The sequence below is a fragment of the Annulohypoxylon truncatum genome, assembly GCF_022578515.1.
Source record: "Annulohypoxylon truncatum strain CBS 140777 unplaced genomic scaffold F4807scaffold_32, whole genome shotgun sequence".
Classification (NCBI taxonomy): domain Eukaryota; kingdom Fungi; phylum Ascomycota; class Sordariomycetes; order Xylariales; family Hypoxylaceae; genus Annulohypoxylon; species Annulohypoxylon truncatum.
In genome coordinates, this window is record NW_025953818.1 from 421,705 (window position 1) to 438,827 (window position 17,123).

A 17,123-nucleotide genomic window follows, 5' to 3' on the forward strand; every position below is an offset into this window, starting at 1 on the left:
AATGCGGCTTTGCTCTCGGCTCCTTGCCGGAATCGCGGACAGGAGAGTTGAGAGATACCTTGGCTGGGTACAAACATCGTGGTGGAAATTGCAATGTTTCCTCCTTAGATCTTCATATACCTTTCGGGTCTATATGCCCGAACAAAGACTCGCTACTGACAGCCATGTCTTCCGGGGGTCGGGTTGGCAAGGATTCCCCATATATGCCTCGGGGTTGCGATATGCAGTGGTTCAGCACGCTGGAAGCATGTGAGATCCTCGGACGGTACTCTCAAGTTATCCTCGTAGGCGATTCTATGCTGAGACACGTCATCGGGGCGCTGAATATCTTGATTCGAGAGGATTTGGGGTATGGCGGAGTCACGGATTGGAATTTCGACGCCGAGGAAAAGTATGGATAAATAATATGCGCCCTCTGGAAGTACCTGGTGACCTCGCCGCTAATGAAACGTCAACAGACGCAAGTGCTTCTGCCATAACCAATTCGACGTTCACGACTGTTCCGTCCAAGGCATTTTCAGTACATCGGATGTTCTTGAGCATGACCCTCTAAGCCTGTTGTGCCCGAAAATGATCCCGGAATGGAACACGGATTTGCGGAGTAGGTCTCGGTGTGATGTCGGCGGACGGACCATGTTGACACATGATGGCAGTTGAGCAAATGGTGCGATACCCTATCCCCGAGGAAGAGCGCCGACGGTTTGAGAAGGCAATTGATCCGAACCCTTCTCAACCGAAAGCCTTCATCTTGGGTCACGGGTTATGGAATAATCTGGACGTGGACCAAGCCGCGAACTGGTTGGATTTGGTGCTCGACACAATTGAGTCGAAAACCGGAGCACGCATGCGACTACGGGGCCGTAGCCCAAGGAAAAATCTACCGATCCTGCTGATGACGCCGAACGCAGCGGGAGAGGCAAAGCCGGATGAGTGGATCGTTAGTCAGGGAAACAAAGCCCTGATCCGGTTCGAGCACGCGATGGCAGTTCAAGCCGCCAAGAGGCGAGTAGACCACCTCGGGACGTGGAATATGAGCATTCAAGCGACTCTATACGACGGCGTGCATATGGACATGCGAGGAAACCTCCTAAAGGCTATGATGGTATTGAACTGGTTGAACTTATTGGACGCTTGAGGATAGACTGTGCCATGGGCCGGCATCTTCGGTTCGTCCTCCCCCACGTAATGGGCGAATAATTGGCAGCTGGGTCTAGATGTATTGGACTTTTGATGGAAAATGAGGAGAAAGGGTGTAGAGATACTCCTTCGAATGCACGCGCGCACACCCGTCATTCTAATGCATAGTTACAAGTACCTTAGGTTAACAAAATTCAAACGACCGGCCCCTGCTGCGCGTTCAACAAGGAACTCTCCGCGATATGCAGGAGATCTAATAGGGCTATATTACTACGACCTAAGCACAGCATGGCTCCCTAAATTTTCCATGCAAGGGGCTGGTCCAATCGCACCGTCTGGAGTCCATCCCGCCCACGTACCTGGCGAATGCCGCCGTCCGAGAGAACCGTTTGCCGCGCCCGCTTACATACCTACCTAGGTACGCTGAGCGCTAGGTAAGGGCTCGGACGGGATATGCCGTGGCATGTGTATGTACCAGATGTATTTAGATATGGTACGTAAGTCGGTAAGTATGTAGGTAGGTATAGGTTAAGTAAGTAAGTGGGTGTGCGCTCGCGAGACGAGCAGTACAGTAGGTACCCCATCTTTATCTGATCCCATGTTTTTCTTAGCTGCGCGTACGATATATGTGCGCCATGCCATGCCATGTACCCGCGTAGGGTAGCATGATTGCATCCTCGAATTTCGGCCGTTCTAGGCGACGTAAGGCATTGGACCCGGGAGGCAGGGCGCCCGATTGGGCGGGACTAGGTATCTAGGTAGTTACCGTGTGTAGGCTAGGTAGGTGGTGAGCAAGTGGGAGGTATTGTGGGAGGACACTTGTTTAGTTCGTGGTATGGATATTTGGTTTGTGATAGATCAGATATCGATGGGGGACTATGCGGGATGAGGATGGGGTTTTGAAAGGGGAGGCTTGGTAAAGAGCCCTGAGCTTTGGTACTTGAGTGTGTTCTTGGTGTGCTGACTCTTTTGAGATAGCATGTCGTTATCGCGATCTGAGACTTCTGTGCGCGGATGTGGGTTTCATGAGGAAGACAGGTAATTAGCTGGATTGCTCGTTATTACCTAACTACGGAGACCTTAGATGGGTGCCGTTGATATAAGCCGAGACTCCCATATCGTGTACGGCATATACACATACTTTCATGAAATTGCTAATATTGTATTTTACTCTGAAAGTCGCACGGCCCCGTACGAAATATGCTCTGAGGACTGACGTATCGCGGATTGAAGTACGTATAGGAAACATAACCATGTTCTCACCAAAGACACTCAGTATCCTTTCAATACTTACGTTTGTCAAGCTAGGAGTTCGACATAAGTGAAGCCTGGGCGCCTTTTTTAAGATCAAGCCCCTATATGCTGGGTTAAGAATAAGGGCGATGGTTAGAGTTAGAGTTGATCGAGTGTGCCTATATGTTGTAACATCTCTGGAAGAGCCGACAAAAACTTGGAACTACAGCTCCAAACTCATTAGGGATATCGTCTCACAGAGCTTTACCCATAGTTCGATCTCGATCTGGCCGTCTAAAGGGTTCTAGTGAACCACGTAGGAGAATCCCAAATCGAATTCGATGGTCTGCAACTGAGTAACATTGATCAGTGTTACTTGGAGTAGATGATAGATGTCTGTGTCTTAATCCGTCGGCGTGGCGAAGATATTATTGGGTATAGATGTCGTTTTAAGATCTCTCTAGATATTCAATCGTGGAGAGCATGTTGTTCGTACATTTGGTGTGTTGATGTCGCAATTGGTTCCCGCCATCATCCTCTGAGAGTTTCACCGGTCTACTTCATCCTTCCGATAACAAGGGATATGAATTAGTGTGCTATAGGATGCCTATAATTATGAGTCAACTAGATGGATTGTAGGTTGTTTCCGTGTTCATTAATAGCTTTAATTGCTGAAGCCGATATTCATTGCCGACCGCATGGTATGTGAACAATCTAACTGAGCACAATATCTTCGCAATTGAGATGGCTTTAATTGAATGAGTGATACTGAAAGCGATAAACCTTCATTGTATCGAATTAGAATAGTATCAGCTAGGAATGAATTGTAAATGGATTGTGTTATATGTTGAACGCGTGGATATAATGCCTTAAGTGTCTAAAAAAAAGGGGTAAAAGGGGTAAACAATCTCGTAGGGACTGCGTACTGCAGCATCATCTCTCACAAAATCATAAGATCAAGCCATTAATATGATTATAACCAATCCACAAGTAATTATTGATGGTATTTAATCTTGGTTTATTTCTAGCAATTGTATGTCAGTTGGAAATATGAATCATCCAAGTGACCTATAAGAGATTACTTACAGTTCATACATGTCGATGGGATGTTAAGGGTTTCTTAAAAAATTACCTGAAGATCTTGTCACAATACATATATCAATCAATTAACTAACAATACTTTAAATTCACCAATTCCCAGATATAAATATATGGTCCCCTTGGTAGCTCGATACAACTCATTGCCCCTTGACTTTCGCACCATAGTCAACATGTCAATTCACCTAGACAATCAGTAGCATAGGAAAAGGAAGGAAACAAAACAGAGGCTAGCAAGTGATGTTCATTTAACGACGCCAACAGGCACGGCGCAGCAGAGGGAGGGCGAATGATAAATCGCCAGGTAATATGAATAGACTGTGCCACACGCCATCACCTGCCCTAACAACATACTTAGGAATGCCTCCATAGTTTCCTATAGATTCCCTGCGCATATCGTCAATCACAATAATACCAAGTGTTCGCAATTACTCAAATATCTTCATTAAATACGAGTTTGAAACTAGAAGTCTTTCAGAATAAAGTATTTGAGATCCATATAAAACCATTTTCTTTTGTTTAAATATGTAAATGTGTTTATAGAGTGAGAATCCTTGGCCTAGATATGGGGCATCTGTAGGTGGGCTATTAGCGCATCCATCGCGCCAACTTCAGCTCGCGATCTAAAAAACGGGGATGGGTAGATCCTTGGCTGAAGCCTACCTAAAGCAAAATCACTTGCTTCGGTATTCAATATGGCAACTTAAACATCACACACCCAATTCCAATTCCATTTCGTGATTAAAACGGGCGCGCGCATTTAGCTAGGGAACATTTAGTCCGGGCGGTACAAGAAGGGGATCTCCAAGATGCCCTCCCGCATCACAGACCTCTTCTCCTCGGGGTACCCCCCGCTCACCTCGCGCTCCCCGCTCCCACCACATCAACTCCCAGCCGCCTACGCGGCCGTAGTCCTAGGCTACTTCCTCGGGCCCGGCGCCCTCCAAACCCTCGGCGTCACATGCGTGCTCCTTTACTTCGGCCTCCTGCGGCCGTTCTTCACCACCGGCGACGTCGTGACCGACTACACCATGTCGAGCTCCTTCTTCGTCCTGTGGATCTCGTACCTGGACCACCGTGGCTCGAAAAGTGCCGGCGGCCCGCGCTACACGGGGAACCCGGATAAGCCGCTGCCGCCGAACGGCGGGGACGCGATGACGCGGGCCCAGAAGCTGAGGTGGGCGGTGAGGCTGGCGAGCACGCCGCGCGGCATCGGCTGGGACTGGCGCGTGAAGAACGTGCCGCCGCATCCGGGGGCGGACCTGGCTCCGCTGTCGTTCGTCTGGACGCAGGTCGTCGAGGTGGCCTGGCGCACGGCGCTGAAAGCCGCTGCGGTGTACGTCATCGGGTTCTGCAAGGTGGTCCAGCTGTCGACGACGACGTCGGCGATGGGTGGCTGGCTCCTCGACGCGACGGTGGCGTGGTGCGGCGCGGTCTGGAGCTGGAATACGATCGGGTCGTCGAACGCGGCGGGTGCTGCTATCACTGTGTTGCTTGGGATCTGCGAGTCGTGGGAGTGGCCGCCTGTGCTCGGCGCGCTGGGAGATGCGTGGAGTGTGAGGCAGGTGTGGAGGTAATGTAACCTCTGGAATCCGAGTTCAAGGGAAGGGCCGGTTGACTAACGGCCTCGGATTATAGTACTTCGTATCATCAGATCATGCGAAGAGTGAGTAGCTCCTAACGTCGAGGCGTGACTACGTACTGTACCAAATCGTATAACTAACTCCCTTTTTCTCATATATAGCCCTTCCAAACCCCTGGACTCCGCCTCGCACGCTTCCTCGGACTGAAGAAAGGCACGTTCGGCTCGCGCTACTTGCAGCTCTACTCCGCCTTCTTTGTCAGTTTCTGCACGCACTGGTTTCAGTCATTTGTCGTCTCGCGCCACGACAACGGCGAGCTCGCCTTCTTCATGCTGCAGCCCGTGATCATCAGCGTAGAGGACTTCCTACAGTGGATTTGGCGCAAGTCCATAGACCCGAAACGGAAGAAGGACCTCACCCGGTTGGAGACCGTGGTAGGCTACGTCTGGACGATCGCGGCCTTTACCTTCACATTGCAACCTGTTATGAGAGGCTGGACTGATATTGGTCTAATTGGGGGAGGTGGTCCAGACGAGAAGGCAGCTCTTCTCTTAGGGCATCAGCATGGCATGGCATACTTTCAAGGGTGGTGATGTGTACTTGGTCATATGTAAATGTTGAATCAGGAGTCAGACCACTTGTATATGTGGTGTAAGGCAGGACGCTTAGGGGAAAGGAGACTAGATACAAGTACAACTAGAAACAGAGTAGAGCTATCGCCAGCTTGGACTGACGTTGAATGATCTACGCTACTTGGTAGGGATTAGGGGATAGAGTTGAGGCGAGCTAATAGACTCTCAGACTCTGCACTAGGACATCTAGTGTCCAATAACGGTATCCACTCTGCCACTACTCGAACCCTTTACCAAACGCCCAATTACGTCATTGATCTGGCGTCGGGATGCTTTACTTACAAGAGATAGTCTGGTTCACGATAGTTGCAGGAAATTAGTATTGAGATATTTCATATTGATGTCAATTGAAAGGAACGTAGGTATTCTGCCTGCCAGGTTACTTATTACAACCAGAAAGGAAAAGAGTTGAAAAGGAGAGTAATCCTAAGCTGGCCATCTTTCCAGGTCCAGAATTTTCTCGTCCTTATGTGCTAATGATCTCAACGCCATACGATTTCTTCTCAGTTAGTTCATCTCAGTCCAGCGAGCCATAACAAGTCTCTTCATCAATCCTCACTAGGAAAATCCGGTGTTGTGTCGAAGCCAGCTGACGTCACGGGCCAACGACGGGGGGTATCATTTCTTAGGCTACATTCTCGGTCTTCTTGTCGTCGAGGACAACGACGCCCTCTTCCACGTATACGGGGGGAGGGACATCATCTTCCTCCACATGCGCCATCAGACCCGACTTCTCATCATGGAGAGCAGCTTCAGCGTGGGAAGCCTTGTGATGATGTCCATGTCTGTGGTGTCGTCGAGAGCTACCTCGGCGAGCAACTAGTCGCCAGAGGAAAACGACGAACGTACCGACCATCATGCCGAGACTATCATTGAATTAGTATATTCATCATAAATACCTTAGAGTGGGGGAATCTTACATGCTAGCAGCGACACCAGCCAGGAGACCGATGGCAACCGGGAGAAGGATGTGCGAGGCAATGTTCTTAAACAATAACCCCCAGTTCCTCTCGCGATGGCTGGGCGGAAGGCTGTCACCACCGTTCATAGGACGAACATTAATGGATCCGTCTTGCTTGGCTTGACCGTTGCCTTTGGCGTGAGCACGATGACCACCGCAGCCCTTATGAAGACGAAGGCTAGCGAGCCTCTGCATAATGATGGCCTTCCACTTGCAAAGCATGGTCGTGCATTCCTCCTGCTTATCCATCGGGTTGTTCTGCTTCGTCTCGGAGTCCGTAGTCTCGATGTCGCCGATCATCAACTGTCCCGTGGGAGTCTTCACAAGCTTGATCTGAACATTCGGAATACCATCAACGAAGACTTCGCCAACCTCTATGATGTCGAGGTCGATCAAAACGAGTTCTAACGAATCCTCAGGGGTGGAGACGGGACGCGTCTGCATGCCGAAGCCAAGGGTTTGTGCTGGTTGTGGCTGGGGACCCTTGTAATGAGTAGTTGGTCGCTTTGTCTGTCGGCGCGGAACATCGGGACGAACGACAGCAGTAAGGCTGTTTCGGAAAGGGTCTGCGTTCGGGTAGAGTTCGAAGCCGTTCAGCATCAAGCGATCGGCGCTACCAGCAGTCTCGATACTGAAGTCAAGCTCCAGATGGCTAGGAATATCATTCACGACCTCGGCCGTCTCATGGTGAGGAATGCGAACCTGGCATCCAGGGCACTTAAGCCTGAGACGCCTGGCATCATTGGCGAAGCCTGTGTCGACAGGAACCGGAAGAGTAGTGGCTAGATGGTTATCGGCTTCGGAGACCTCAGGAGGTAATAATAAGGCGTTAGTCGTGTAAGCCGCCAGGCCCGCGGCGGCAATGATCGATGTCAACTGCATTTTAGGCGTGTTCAAACACAGTAACGGTAGAAGAATAGGTTTAATACTTCATGGAAGCGCAAGGTGCGAAGGTAGGTAGGGCTTTGTAGTTGTTTTGATGAAGGAAAGGAAAGGAATGGTGGGTGGCGTGTTGATGGTTGATTAAAGGTCGACGTTACTACGGACCCTGCGGGACTGGGCGACTTTGGAAGGGACGACCTGTCTCAAACTTACACGGTGCTACACGGTGACAAGGATAACCTGCCAGCTGGAATTGAGTTCCAGACCAATTTGTTGAAGCTAAAAACCAGCTGCAACCACTTGTCAGCGCGAAAGCAGCGGACAGTACAGATCTGCACTAGATACGGTGCTTACCCCCTAAAGGTTCTAGTAGAATCTACATTAGCAATCCGAGCGTGCCGGATTCATCAACAACCCCTACCAACACGTCATGTCACATGACTCAGCTAAAATGATACCTCCATACGCTCGACGTGATCGATCGTGTTGCCTATCTATTATTAGTACCATCGTAACACCTGGTAACTTTGTACAAACGCGAATCAATACGAGAAGCTCACAACTTGCGAGCTGCATAGTACGACGTCCGACTCTTAATTCTACTACCTAAGGTACTCTCGACTATATATATGTTACCTGAGAATTATTGGATTACGTACTTCCATGCTACGCTTACTTGGGTACCTTAAAAACGATACGATACCAATCTTTGACATATTTTATGGTAGATAATTACAACTATGTACCTACCTACGCAGTGAGCTATTGATATTTACGTAGCCCCCAATGCCAATACGTCTCTATCAACGCCTCACGACTTTCAAAGTCGGCCATCTATGAGATCGAGACGCGAGAAATCTGTTCTGCCTGCATCGGAAGCCAATGGTAACTGCGCGGCCCGATATAGATATCCCGTTTCACACACAGGGTTCGACAAAGTCGCATTGTCGCAATCTCCTTCGCAACGGACTCTCATTGGTCACACTTCTAGTAGGTAACAATCTCCAATTCCAGCCTCCGGGATGAGTCAGCAGATACAATGCCCGAGTTCACGGATATTGCTGTCGCCTAGATTCTACTCCCACGGAGTTAACTTCAAATTACAATATTTATCTAATAATTACTTTGAGACTGTTTTAGAATATTAAAAACCCCATTCCTGCGAAGCACTAATGTTGTCTAGTTTTCTACTTGTTTAGGGTGCGAATACCTCTGCATCAGCTGTGAAGTCCCGCTCATCCGGCTCGCCATATTTCTGGTACCAGTCTAGGAGGGCAATAACATCGTTAAAAACCCCTATCCCAAATTGACCTAAAAAAGCTACATAGCGCCATGACCAAGCTTGATTCGCATCCCCCTTAGGTCGGCTATACACTATGTAAGAAGTTGACTCGTTTCCGCTACCACACATGAAGCCGGCGGCAACATCATACTTTTGCTTATGTCCATATGTTTGCTCGAGGATGTACCGTCCCGACCTGCGCCTGTTTTGGGTTCTCTCTGCTAGAGAATCCGCGCTTGCGAGGTTTCTATCGACCCCCTGACCCTTCCAAAAGATCAATTGCTCGGTAGTGTCACGGAGCATGCGCCAGCCGGGGCCCTCTAAACTATCAACGTGCTGGATGAGGGTCCTGAAATCACGCGGCAATATCCACGCTCCGGTGGACATTCGAAACGCGAAAGGCCCTGGAGGATAGCCGACGTATAGACCTCGCGCTTCGCTGCCCGCCATTCCGGATCGGAATGTCTGGAGGCACCGTCGAGGGCTAGCTGAGGCGCGAGAACGTCCCAGTACTTGAGGGCATCAGAAGGGCGCTCAATAGGCGGCTGAGCATTTTCTTCAGGTGCTCCGACCAAGCGAAGTACATAATCCAGACGGGTCTCTTCTTCCTTCTCGGGAGATTCGAAGAGGTCCGGATCGTCTGCGCTGACAGACTCAGCCCGTGGAATAAGTACGGACATGGCGCGGTGATTGGCCCGGCCAATATGCTCGCGGTAGGCGGCGAGAGCGGAAAGGACGTCTGCTTCAGAGGCCATAGTGTATGGTCGCAATAGTATTGAGATGGTACCCGTCGTATAGAGTCGTACGGTAGGTAGTAGAGCAGTTTTTAAGATGAAACTTTTAATATTAGAGGAGTTTCGGTATTTACGAGCGACTGAGTTCGGCTTGTCTGGATAAATTTTTGTTGTGAAGGTTTAAGTATGGGCTCCAAAGTCGTCGCGGTGCAAAAATATTGATACACCCGTCTGTCTTTGCTTTTGCAGATGTATTCCTTAGGAAGTATAGACCTGATTGTACAAAGCAAATCCCCAGGTACGTGGAGTTGCCTACATGTATAGGGGGGTCTATACGTGTTTTCTATCCAGGCTAAGCCCAGTTTCAAACAAGTATGCATTATAATCTTAATTGCTAGGCTATAATTGGTTATTGCTATAACACCAGTCGCAGTAGAAATGATGTATTGGTGTCACCGTTCTTAGTATGTGCTCATAGCTCTTACTTTCGCCGGCGAGCTGGCCGTGTACGACGTTATCCTTGCTATGCTAGTAGTACTTAGGTACCGCGATTAAGCCATCGCCTTCAACATTATTCACTTGATCCTAAACCATGTCTCTCGGCTGTATCACAAGCTGATTTGTCGCTCTCCAGGCTATCGCTAGGTCCGAGTCGACGTCGATTCGCAAACGGATTTGTTATTTTACGTTTTAATTCAACCACACAGGTGACGGATGGGACTTGCAGGATGGATCTGATTTTATCGATCCTTATATTGATTATCATAAGCATACAAAGGTCTAACAATTTTCATAACAAGTTCGTCCTACGCCCCAACGATGTTACACTGGCTAACCACTTGACGATCCCCTCTCACTTGAAAATAACGATATACTTACTTCGTAATTCATCGTCCATTGTATGCGGGTATAGGAAGAATTGTAAGGCGATTACGAGGGGCGGTCGTAGCGACGATGAGGGTGGGAATAGGGGTTAGGGAGAGATCCACCAAATCTGATTAGTCATCAAATAATTTACAAATCACGAAAATACCTACCTAGGTACCTATGGTTCACAGGTATATCCACCGCTTACTAGGGCTCCGATTATACCGCATTCAATTGCTAGTTTGATTTGAGAAGGTTATATGATTTCCTTGTAGCAAGTACGATGCGGTCCTCGGAAACTCTGGGTGCCGTCTGGTAAGAGGCTTGTCTAGACCCGGCTCGTCCATCAGGGATATGCGCTGCATCCGTTCTAATTGAGAGTTCCATTCCGCAACGAACTTCATACCCGTCCTCGCAGAAATGGGAGGCGCAGGGGACCTAAAAGCCGAGTGCAGCGTGTCTTTGATGTCGTTCTGTGACATCAGCGACATCAGCTTGATCGGCTCGTCAGCCATACTAACTAGTTCCTATTGCTAGTTATTTTCCATGTTTAAAACGTTGTGCTTAGCGCTTGCATTGCACACGATATAGCACGCGACGATGCCCAAAATTCCAAGCGGAACGTATGAAACTCGAGTGTCAGGAGCTGGTGTCAGTTGTAGCGAAGTATCAGCTTGTACGTTATATTTCACATAATGGTGACTAAATGTAATCAACTCGGCCTATATACTAGTGCTATCCTCCTACTTGGCATAGCTGCCTAGGTAAGAAGCCTGTGACTTTGTTCGTCCGTAATCTGCAAGGCTTCTTCGGTCAGTTTTCCGCACAAGGCGGTTTAGATTCTCCGTCAGCTTCGAAGCTGCATATTTTACCAATCTCCCTCTATCATTTTTATTATATCGTCTGAGCGGTTGCGTTCTTCGCATTCCTCATCGGTGTCGTACCACCCATCAAGTTCGGAAACATAGTGATAGTCTGGGTGGAATGGGCGAGCGGCATAGGTACGAGCTTCTGCCTCTGTTCTCGTTAACTTGGATCCCCCTATCTCCAGTGGCCCACGTACCTCGTTCTTCAATCTCTCCAAGGCTTTGCGTACGTCTTAGAGACTCCCCTGGTATGCGGTGGAGAAAGATGAGTTCGTCGGTCGGGTATGGATGAACAATGTATAAGTCAGTGATCAGAGACTCTGCATCAAAAACGTACGTAGAAGCTGGAAGCTTGGTTGTGTCGATCTCGTGGACATAAACATCGCCTATTGTTCTATCACGTTGGTTTGCTTAATTACGAGTATGCTGTTCGCAACTGAAGACTGACAGGAAGCAGCTTGGTCGTCAGCAACTCCAATTGAAATGATCTTCAACGGCTTGCTTTAGACCCGACTTGTCAGAGATTGTGCGGTCGCAGTTTTCTGCAACATGGTCTCTAGTGATAGGATCTCGCATAGATCGTGATTCGGAGTCGGTTACCCTCCACAAAGTTTTCGGGAGATAGGTGCATTTGTAAGTGTTGAGATCAAAGACTGCAGCCATGATTTTTATAAGCAGCCGAATATCCAGTATGCTAGAAGATTAGCCTCAGTGATGGCGAACATGGACGCTCTTAAAAGCTTGGCCTTGAGTACAGGAAGATTAATTCTTTTCTCCTCATGCATGGTGAAGTGGCGTCTTCATTGGACCAGTGAAACAGCACTGTTCTAACGTAGTAGTATTATTACGACGCTTACGGTACCTCAACTTCATCGCATGTTGATAACCGGCGAATGAGACAAGATAGGTATATTCCTGGTCGCTTCTTGAGGCGGGAGGTAGCATGATATCCCAGTGCCTCTTCTGCCTCCAGGGATTATATCTCCAGTAAAGCTCTCTGGATTTTTCCAATCTTCCTAGTCCTGGAGCCTGTGATTTTGTATCAAGATCCCAGATATGGACATGCCACCAGGATTATCTGGGTTTCTTAGCCCTCTATTGACTTGTCCCAACCACTCTTAGCCACACGAAAATAAGGGAAAAGATGGCGACCTCCCCTTTCGACTAGGATCCTTCCGTCTTACTGATGGTACTATGACCTACATAGATAGGTACCGACAAGGTCTAACAACAATGTTACTATCTCGCTATACCGGAGGGCTTCAGGGTCTGGTCAACGTACTACAAGTTCAGTGAGTTGCCGCTGTTTAAGGAGTCAAAGAAACTATTTGACGGTGCTATGATGTACAGTGGTAAGTAATGAGGGACTATGGGAGTAATGCGACTAGCAACACTAGCAAAAGGCGCGCGCCTTTCAAGAAATGGGTAGGTAGCCTTGTGGCCGATATTCGATGACGGCTCCTACCCGTTGAAGTCGCAAGCCGGCACCGAAGACGACCCTGACGCCGAAATACGACGAGAGCACATGTCATCCATCACGGAGGTCCATGAGATGCTTCGCTGCCTTCAACTCCTCGGCAAGCCTTTCTACACTGACCAAACCCACCTGACCCAGAAGTGGGACCCGGCCGCGAAGTCCTAGCGCATGTCGCCCCCCCTAAATCCTCACGCCCAATGCGGCCCGTCTATATCATACAGTTCGTTTTCGCTCGTGTATAGCTATAACCTTTTAAGTAGTACCTATTCTGATACAGCCATCCTAGGAGGTTCGAGGACAGCTGTATACTGTCTTGGAGTGAATCTCAGGGGGTCCTGGCTTTCCGAGCGCGATCCCGATCTTGGGTCAAGCCAAAGTATCCGGTGGAAGCAAAAGCGATAGAGGAGACAATTCGACACCACGCCCACACCAGGTTACCATGATCCCAAGTTACCAAGAAGTCGTTGAATCCAAGAAAGGCGACGCCCATTAAGAGGGCGTCGCACTCGGCGTACTGACCGCGCCAATAGAAGTAGTGCATCATGAGACCGAGGAGGATGATGCGTCCCTGGCCAGCTTGCCAAACCGGCCAGGTTTCGGGGACCTCGAAGATATTGCTTGGCAAGCCATAGAGCTCAACGAGGGCACGATTTCCGCGGAGAAGCGCTAAGACCAGCCCGACGCAATTAGCGAACGCGAAATAGAGCGCCGGGATGTGGCGGATGCTGAACCATTTAGAAATGATCCCCGTTCGTACGGGGAAATTTATATGCGTACCTAGATAACGGAGTAGGTACGTAGATTTGAGGAGTTAAAGTAGAAAATAAATGAGACAAGAAGACCTATTTATATTAGTATCCCTCCCTTACAACAGGGCAGTTTGATGCATGAGGTTTGTATCTAGAACCAACAAATCCGGGTGAAATCGAAGGATGTCACATGACCTAGGGGCAATTCGAATACCAAAGCGGGATGCAGTCTGGATGGTACCTAGGTACGTTGACAATCGCCGTTTTTATCCGGTCATCATAACAGCAATAAGCCACATCAAATCCCCTCCCAGTCCTATTTGGCTCTCTAACTACCATTTTCGTTTGCATCATGCTCAAAGGGAAACAGAAACAGCCAAATATGCCCCAATCTTACACTTCGCGTACTAGAGGTCCAAATCCCGCAGACCAAAAGTGCCATGCATTGCACGAGGACGGATCCGAGTGCCGGGCAGCTCTAATCCGGGCTAGACATACTCTCTGCCCATCCCATCACGAGGAGTACAGGAAGCTATACAGGTCTTATAAGGACAAGGAAGAATATTACAACAATGTCAAGACTTGTGAAGTAGGAGATGATCTTAAGAAGATCAAGATTAAGCTAGTTGCCGGGAAGGAGACACTGGAGCTAAGGAACACAGTTAATCATCGGTTTTTCAGCTTATCCAACGACAACCGTGGTCATATTAGGTGGATTCTGAAGATCAAGTCAGAACTTCATAGCCTGGAGCAGAAACTAGTGGATTTGGAAGCCCAAGGATCCGAGAGTTCGCCCTCGCCAGCGCAAAACGATGGAGATGAGGGGACTTTAGTCTTCCGGTCTCGGCTTGATCCCACTGTTCCAATGTCGGCGCTAGAACATCTCGCACCCGATGAGCCAGTCGTCGTCTTGAAAAGGGTTACGAATAAGATGAGAACGGCGACAGTTGAGAAGCTTTACTCCATTGCTCCTTCTCTTAATGACGCCTCCTCCTTCGTTCATAACGATGAGAGCCACGCAGCTAGAGAACTCGATTTGCGGGATACCATCATCCGCTTCGTCTTCCGCGAGCTCCTTTTATACAAGGCCGACGCAGATGTACTCGTTAGGGCTACCTATACCCAAAGTATTGACAAATTCCTACGAGAGTCTCATATAGATGACCTTCAATATTATATCCGGTTCTTTGAGGTCTTTCAAGAGGGACGGCTTGATACACTCCACCTTTTGCGCGATGCTGTTTGCGACTATATTATAGACCCACAGCCCTCATCTACCACCATACTTGGTGCTAAAGTCAATACAGATGACAGTCTTCGAAGAATGGGTACCCGGGGTTGGGATATCTTATGGACGAACTTCTCTGATATTGTGGATTGGTGGAATCTCGAGAGCTTTGCTATCCAGTTCGGGGATTTAGTCGCAGTTAAGACTCTAAGTATGATGCGCAGATACGGACCGAGCGAATCTAGTGATAAGAATGTTCCAACGTGGTATGTACCCGATGAAGATATCTCTCAAGAATGTACACTCGCTATGATGCAAGGATTTGTCGCAGTCACAAAAGGTCTTTGCGAATCTATTGGACCCTCCACCAGTACCGAATACGGCATCACGAAGGAGAGGCAGGCTCGTAGCTACCTTGTGGGAAGAATGGACAAAAATGATGAATTTGCTCAGCAGTTAATACGGGAGTTGAGTGAAAGGGTCGCGGGGCTCCAAGTCCTCGTATATGACCGGGAAAAGAGAGATGTACCTGGCCGTCTTGTCTCACCTCTCCTTGCAGACCAGAACCCTTGGATCACACGTTCTCGATCCGCGTCAAAAAGGGAGGTTCTTGGTTCGCAACTATGGGTGGTTGAGTGGTCCATAGGCAATGTACTCGACGATATTGAGAGTATAAATAGCCTAACGGGTAATGATATGACCAAAGACTACTATGAATTCATCATTATCGACAGAGCCCCAGGAAGGCAATTCGATCTTCTCGATGTAGTGGCCGATGCACTACTCAAGCTAAGAGGCGATCCGCCATACGTTCAAGTTTTTCGTCAGGCCACCCAGAAATATATCCCAGCCGAGGAACAAGCAGCTTATTTCGAAGACGTCGCTAATGTACAAACAAATGAGCTCACACCGGGTTTTCCCCAATATGTAGGCAATCGTATCCGGTGCTGGGACATCCCCAACACAGTTCGCGATATCCTTCGAACCCTCCTGCAGGATAAATGTCGGACTATAACCAAGTACGAGTCTCGAATTATATCTAGAGTTTCGGCAGACCTCGAGTCACACGGAATTATTACAAAGATCCTCGAATACGAGCCACCAGACGTAAGCCCCGTTATTATGCCAGGAATCGACGGGCTTGATGACGTATACTTCCCCTATGATTTGGGGCTCATAAAGGAACAAGCCGAAATCGGGTGCATCGTTGGCTTTGATCCTTTAAAAAACAATCTCTTCGAATTCTCGGCAGCCTACAAGCGCGCTCACCCCAACGCCCTGTTTGCCAAAGGAAGAGTCAACATGCCCTACTGCGCATGGCCTAGTCCTGTTCCTGCCGGACTCGGATTCTCTCATATTAATTTCAGTACACCGGAGGGTCGTATGTATAGGTGGGAGAAGCTTCCGTTTGACATGCCTATGTCTCCTTATGTATGGCAGGTGTTTGCGCATTTGCGGATTCACACTCAGCTGTCGTTCGTACGTATCGTGCAGTCGACGTTCGTTATATGTGCAGATAGCGGTGACAGCGCGTTGGCCAATCTCAGGGCGTTGCTTGCGATAGGCGAGAAGCATGGGTTGACGTTTTCTGTCCCACCACCGTCATTGTGGACAAACGATATCAGGAGTTTGGGCCTTGAGTCATTGTGGGAAGGAACACGTCTTTTCTTACAAACATGAATGCATCTGCTTAAGTATCAGCAGAGCCAGTCCTAAAAACCCTTCTATACCTATGTATAGAAATAAAGCGTAACAAGTTTCGTAACCAATGTCAAGGTATAATTATTAGGTATCTATGCAAAACTAAATAATATATTTACCTATTGACATTTAGTAAATGTACATGCTACATTTTAGCGGGACACCACTCACAAAGGGAGTTCTCCATGGTGGCAGCTCATCACTATCCTAACACAGTTTTACCATAGAGGGTCGTGAGCGGCCTATCCGCAAAGGTCCGGGAGCTACATGCCGAAAAGGGAAAGTTATTCGGAGGTGACCGGCGGCGCACTAAGCGGGGCCAACCCGGATCCGGCCCCACTTACTTACCCTTCAACATATGTACATACACATGGTATTATTGATTGAAGATGAATATTGTGTGAGCTGGTTGGAGAAGTTGCAGTTGGGACTTGACACAAGGAAACTTCCTTACACGTATAAATGTAACTCAGAATAATGTACATGCTTTCACTTGTCTTGGTCTACTACACAAATATATCTGTGTTCATCCAGTATGTAGATTATCAATAGATAGGTACCTATTGGGAAGAGATGAAAGTAGTCCCTCCTTCCTATGTTATAAAGAATCAGTATTGAATAGGAGCTTAGTGAGAAATTTAAAGTTAAATAGAGTTTTTGCTGGCCCACTGGGTCCTCGACAATACTTGCTCG

The 17,123-nt window shown here is 48.4% G+C and overlaps 7 protein-coding genes across 7 annotated transcripts; 3 read left to right on the plus strand and 4 right to left on the minus strand.

The window, feature by feature from the left end:
• Positions 1-164: 164 nt before the first annotated feature.
• On the plus strand, positions 165-1,135 carry F4807DRAFT_463450 (uncharacterized protein; the record flags this gene model as incomplete). The annotated part of the gene is made up of 3 exons (XM_048001984.1): positions 165-391; positions 459-601; positions 654-1,135. The coding sequence occupies 3 exons, from the start codon at positions 165-167 to the stop codon at positions 1,133-1,135; spliced, it is 852 nt and encodes a 283-aa protein (XP_047851280.1).
• Positions 1,136-4,136: 3,001 nt separating this feature from the next.
• Positions 4,137-5,998, plus strand: F4807DRAFT_438204 (uncharacterized protein). Its single transcript, XM_047999104.1, has 3 exons — positions 4,137-5,041; positions 5,107-5,134; positions 5,213-5,998. The coding sequence occupies exons 1-3, from the start codon at positions 4,278-4,280 to the stop codon at positions 5,642-5,644; spliced, it is 1,224 nt and encodes a 407-aa protein (XP_047851281.1). The 5' UTR covers positions 4,137-4,277; the 3' UTR covers positions 5,645-5,998.
• F4807DRAFT_438205 (uncharacterized protein) lies at positions 5,999-7,667 on the minus strand (the record flags this gene model as incomplete). The annotated part of the gene is made up of 2 exons (XM_047999105.1): positions 6,604-7,667; positions 5,999-6,549 (listed from the first exon to the last, which is right to left on the minus strand). Coding segments are annotated over exons 1-2 (1,159 nt in total), but the record flags the coding sequence as incomplete, so codon positions are not given.
• A 1,054-nt stretch (positions 7,668-8,721) lies between these two features.
• On the minus strand, positions 8,722-9,921 carry F4807DRAFT_469977 (uncharacterized protein; the record flags this gene model as incomplete). Its single annotated transcript, XM_048002775.1, has 2 exons — positions 9,182-9,921; positions 8,722-9,128 (listed from the first exon to the last, which is right to left on the minus strand). Exons 1-2 carry the CDS (start codon positions 9,561-9,563, stop codon positions 8,722-8,724), a joined length of 789 nt encoding a protein of 262 aa, XP_047851283.1. The 5' UTR covers positions 9,564-9,921.
• Positions 9,922-11,060: 1,139 nt separating this feature from the next.
• F4807DRAFT_438210 (uncharacterized protein) lies at positions 11,061-11,976 on the minus strand. The gene is made up of 3 exons (XM_047999106.1): positions 11,724-11,976; positions 11,473-11,669; positions 11,061-11,426 (listed from the first exon to the last, which is right to left on the minus strand). Exon 1 carries the CDS (start codon positions 11,936-11,938, stop codon positions 11,741-11,743), a length of 198 nt encoding a protein of 65 aa, XP_047851284.1. The 5' UTR covers positions 11,939-11,976; the 3' UTR covers positions 11,061-11,426; positions 11,473-11,669; positions 11,724-11,740.
• Positions 11,977-13,077: 1,101 nt separating this feature from the next.
• On the minus strand, positions 13,078-13,641 carry F4807DRAFT_463454 (uncharacterized protein; the record flags this gene model as incomplete). Its single annotated transcript, XM_048001985.1, has 2 exons — positions 13,078-13,477; positions 13,622-13,641. The coding sequence occupies 2 exons, from the start codon at positions 13,639-13,641 to the stop codon at positions 13,078-13,080; spliced, it is 420 nt and encodes a 139-aa protein (XP_047851285.1).
• Positions 13,642-14,825: 1,184 nt separating this feature from the next.
• On the plus strand, positions 14,826-16,409 carry F4807DRAFT_453294 (uncharacterized protein; the record flags this gene model as incomplete). Its single annotated transcript, XM_048000439.1, has 1 exon — positions 14,826-16,409. The coding sequence occupies one exon, from the start codon at positions 14,826-14,828 to the stop codon at positions 16,407-16,409; it is 1,584 nt and encodes a 527-aa protein (XP_047851286.1).
• Positions 16,410-17,123: the final 714 nt, after the last annotated feature.

Bases quoted from the DNA above. Each gene is read 5' to 3' on its own strand.
- F4807DRAFT_438204 (XM_047999104.1), top strand. From the start codon at position 4,278: ATGCCCTCCCGCATCACAGACCTCTTCTCCTCGGGGTACCCCCCGCTC. The intron at 5,042-5,106 runs GTAATGTAACCT...CTCGGATTATAG, and splicing joins AGTGTGAGGCAGGTGTGGAG to TACTTCGTATCATCAGATCA. The intron at 5,135-5,212 runs GTGAGTAGCTCC...TCTCATATATAG, and splicing joins ATCATCAGATCATGCGAAGA to CCCTTCCAAACCCCTGGACT.
- F4807DRAFT_438210 (XM_047999106.1), bottom strand. From the start codon at position 11,938: ATGGCTGCAGTCTTTGATCTCAACACTTACAAATGCACCTATCTCCCG.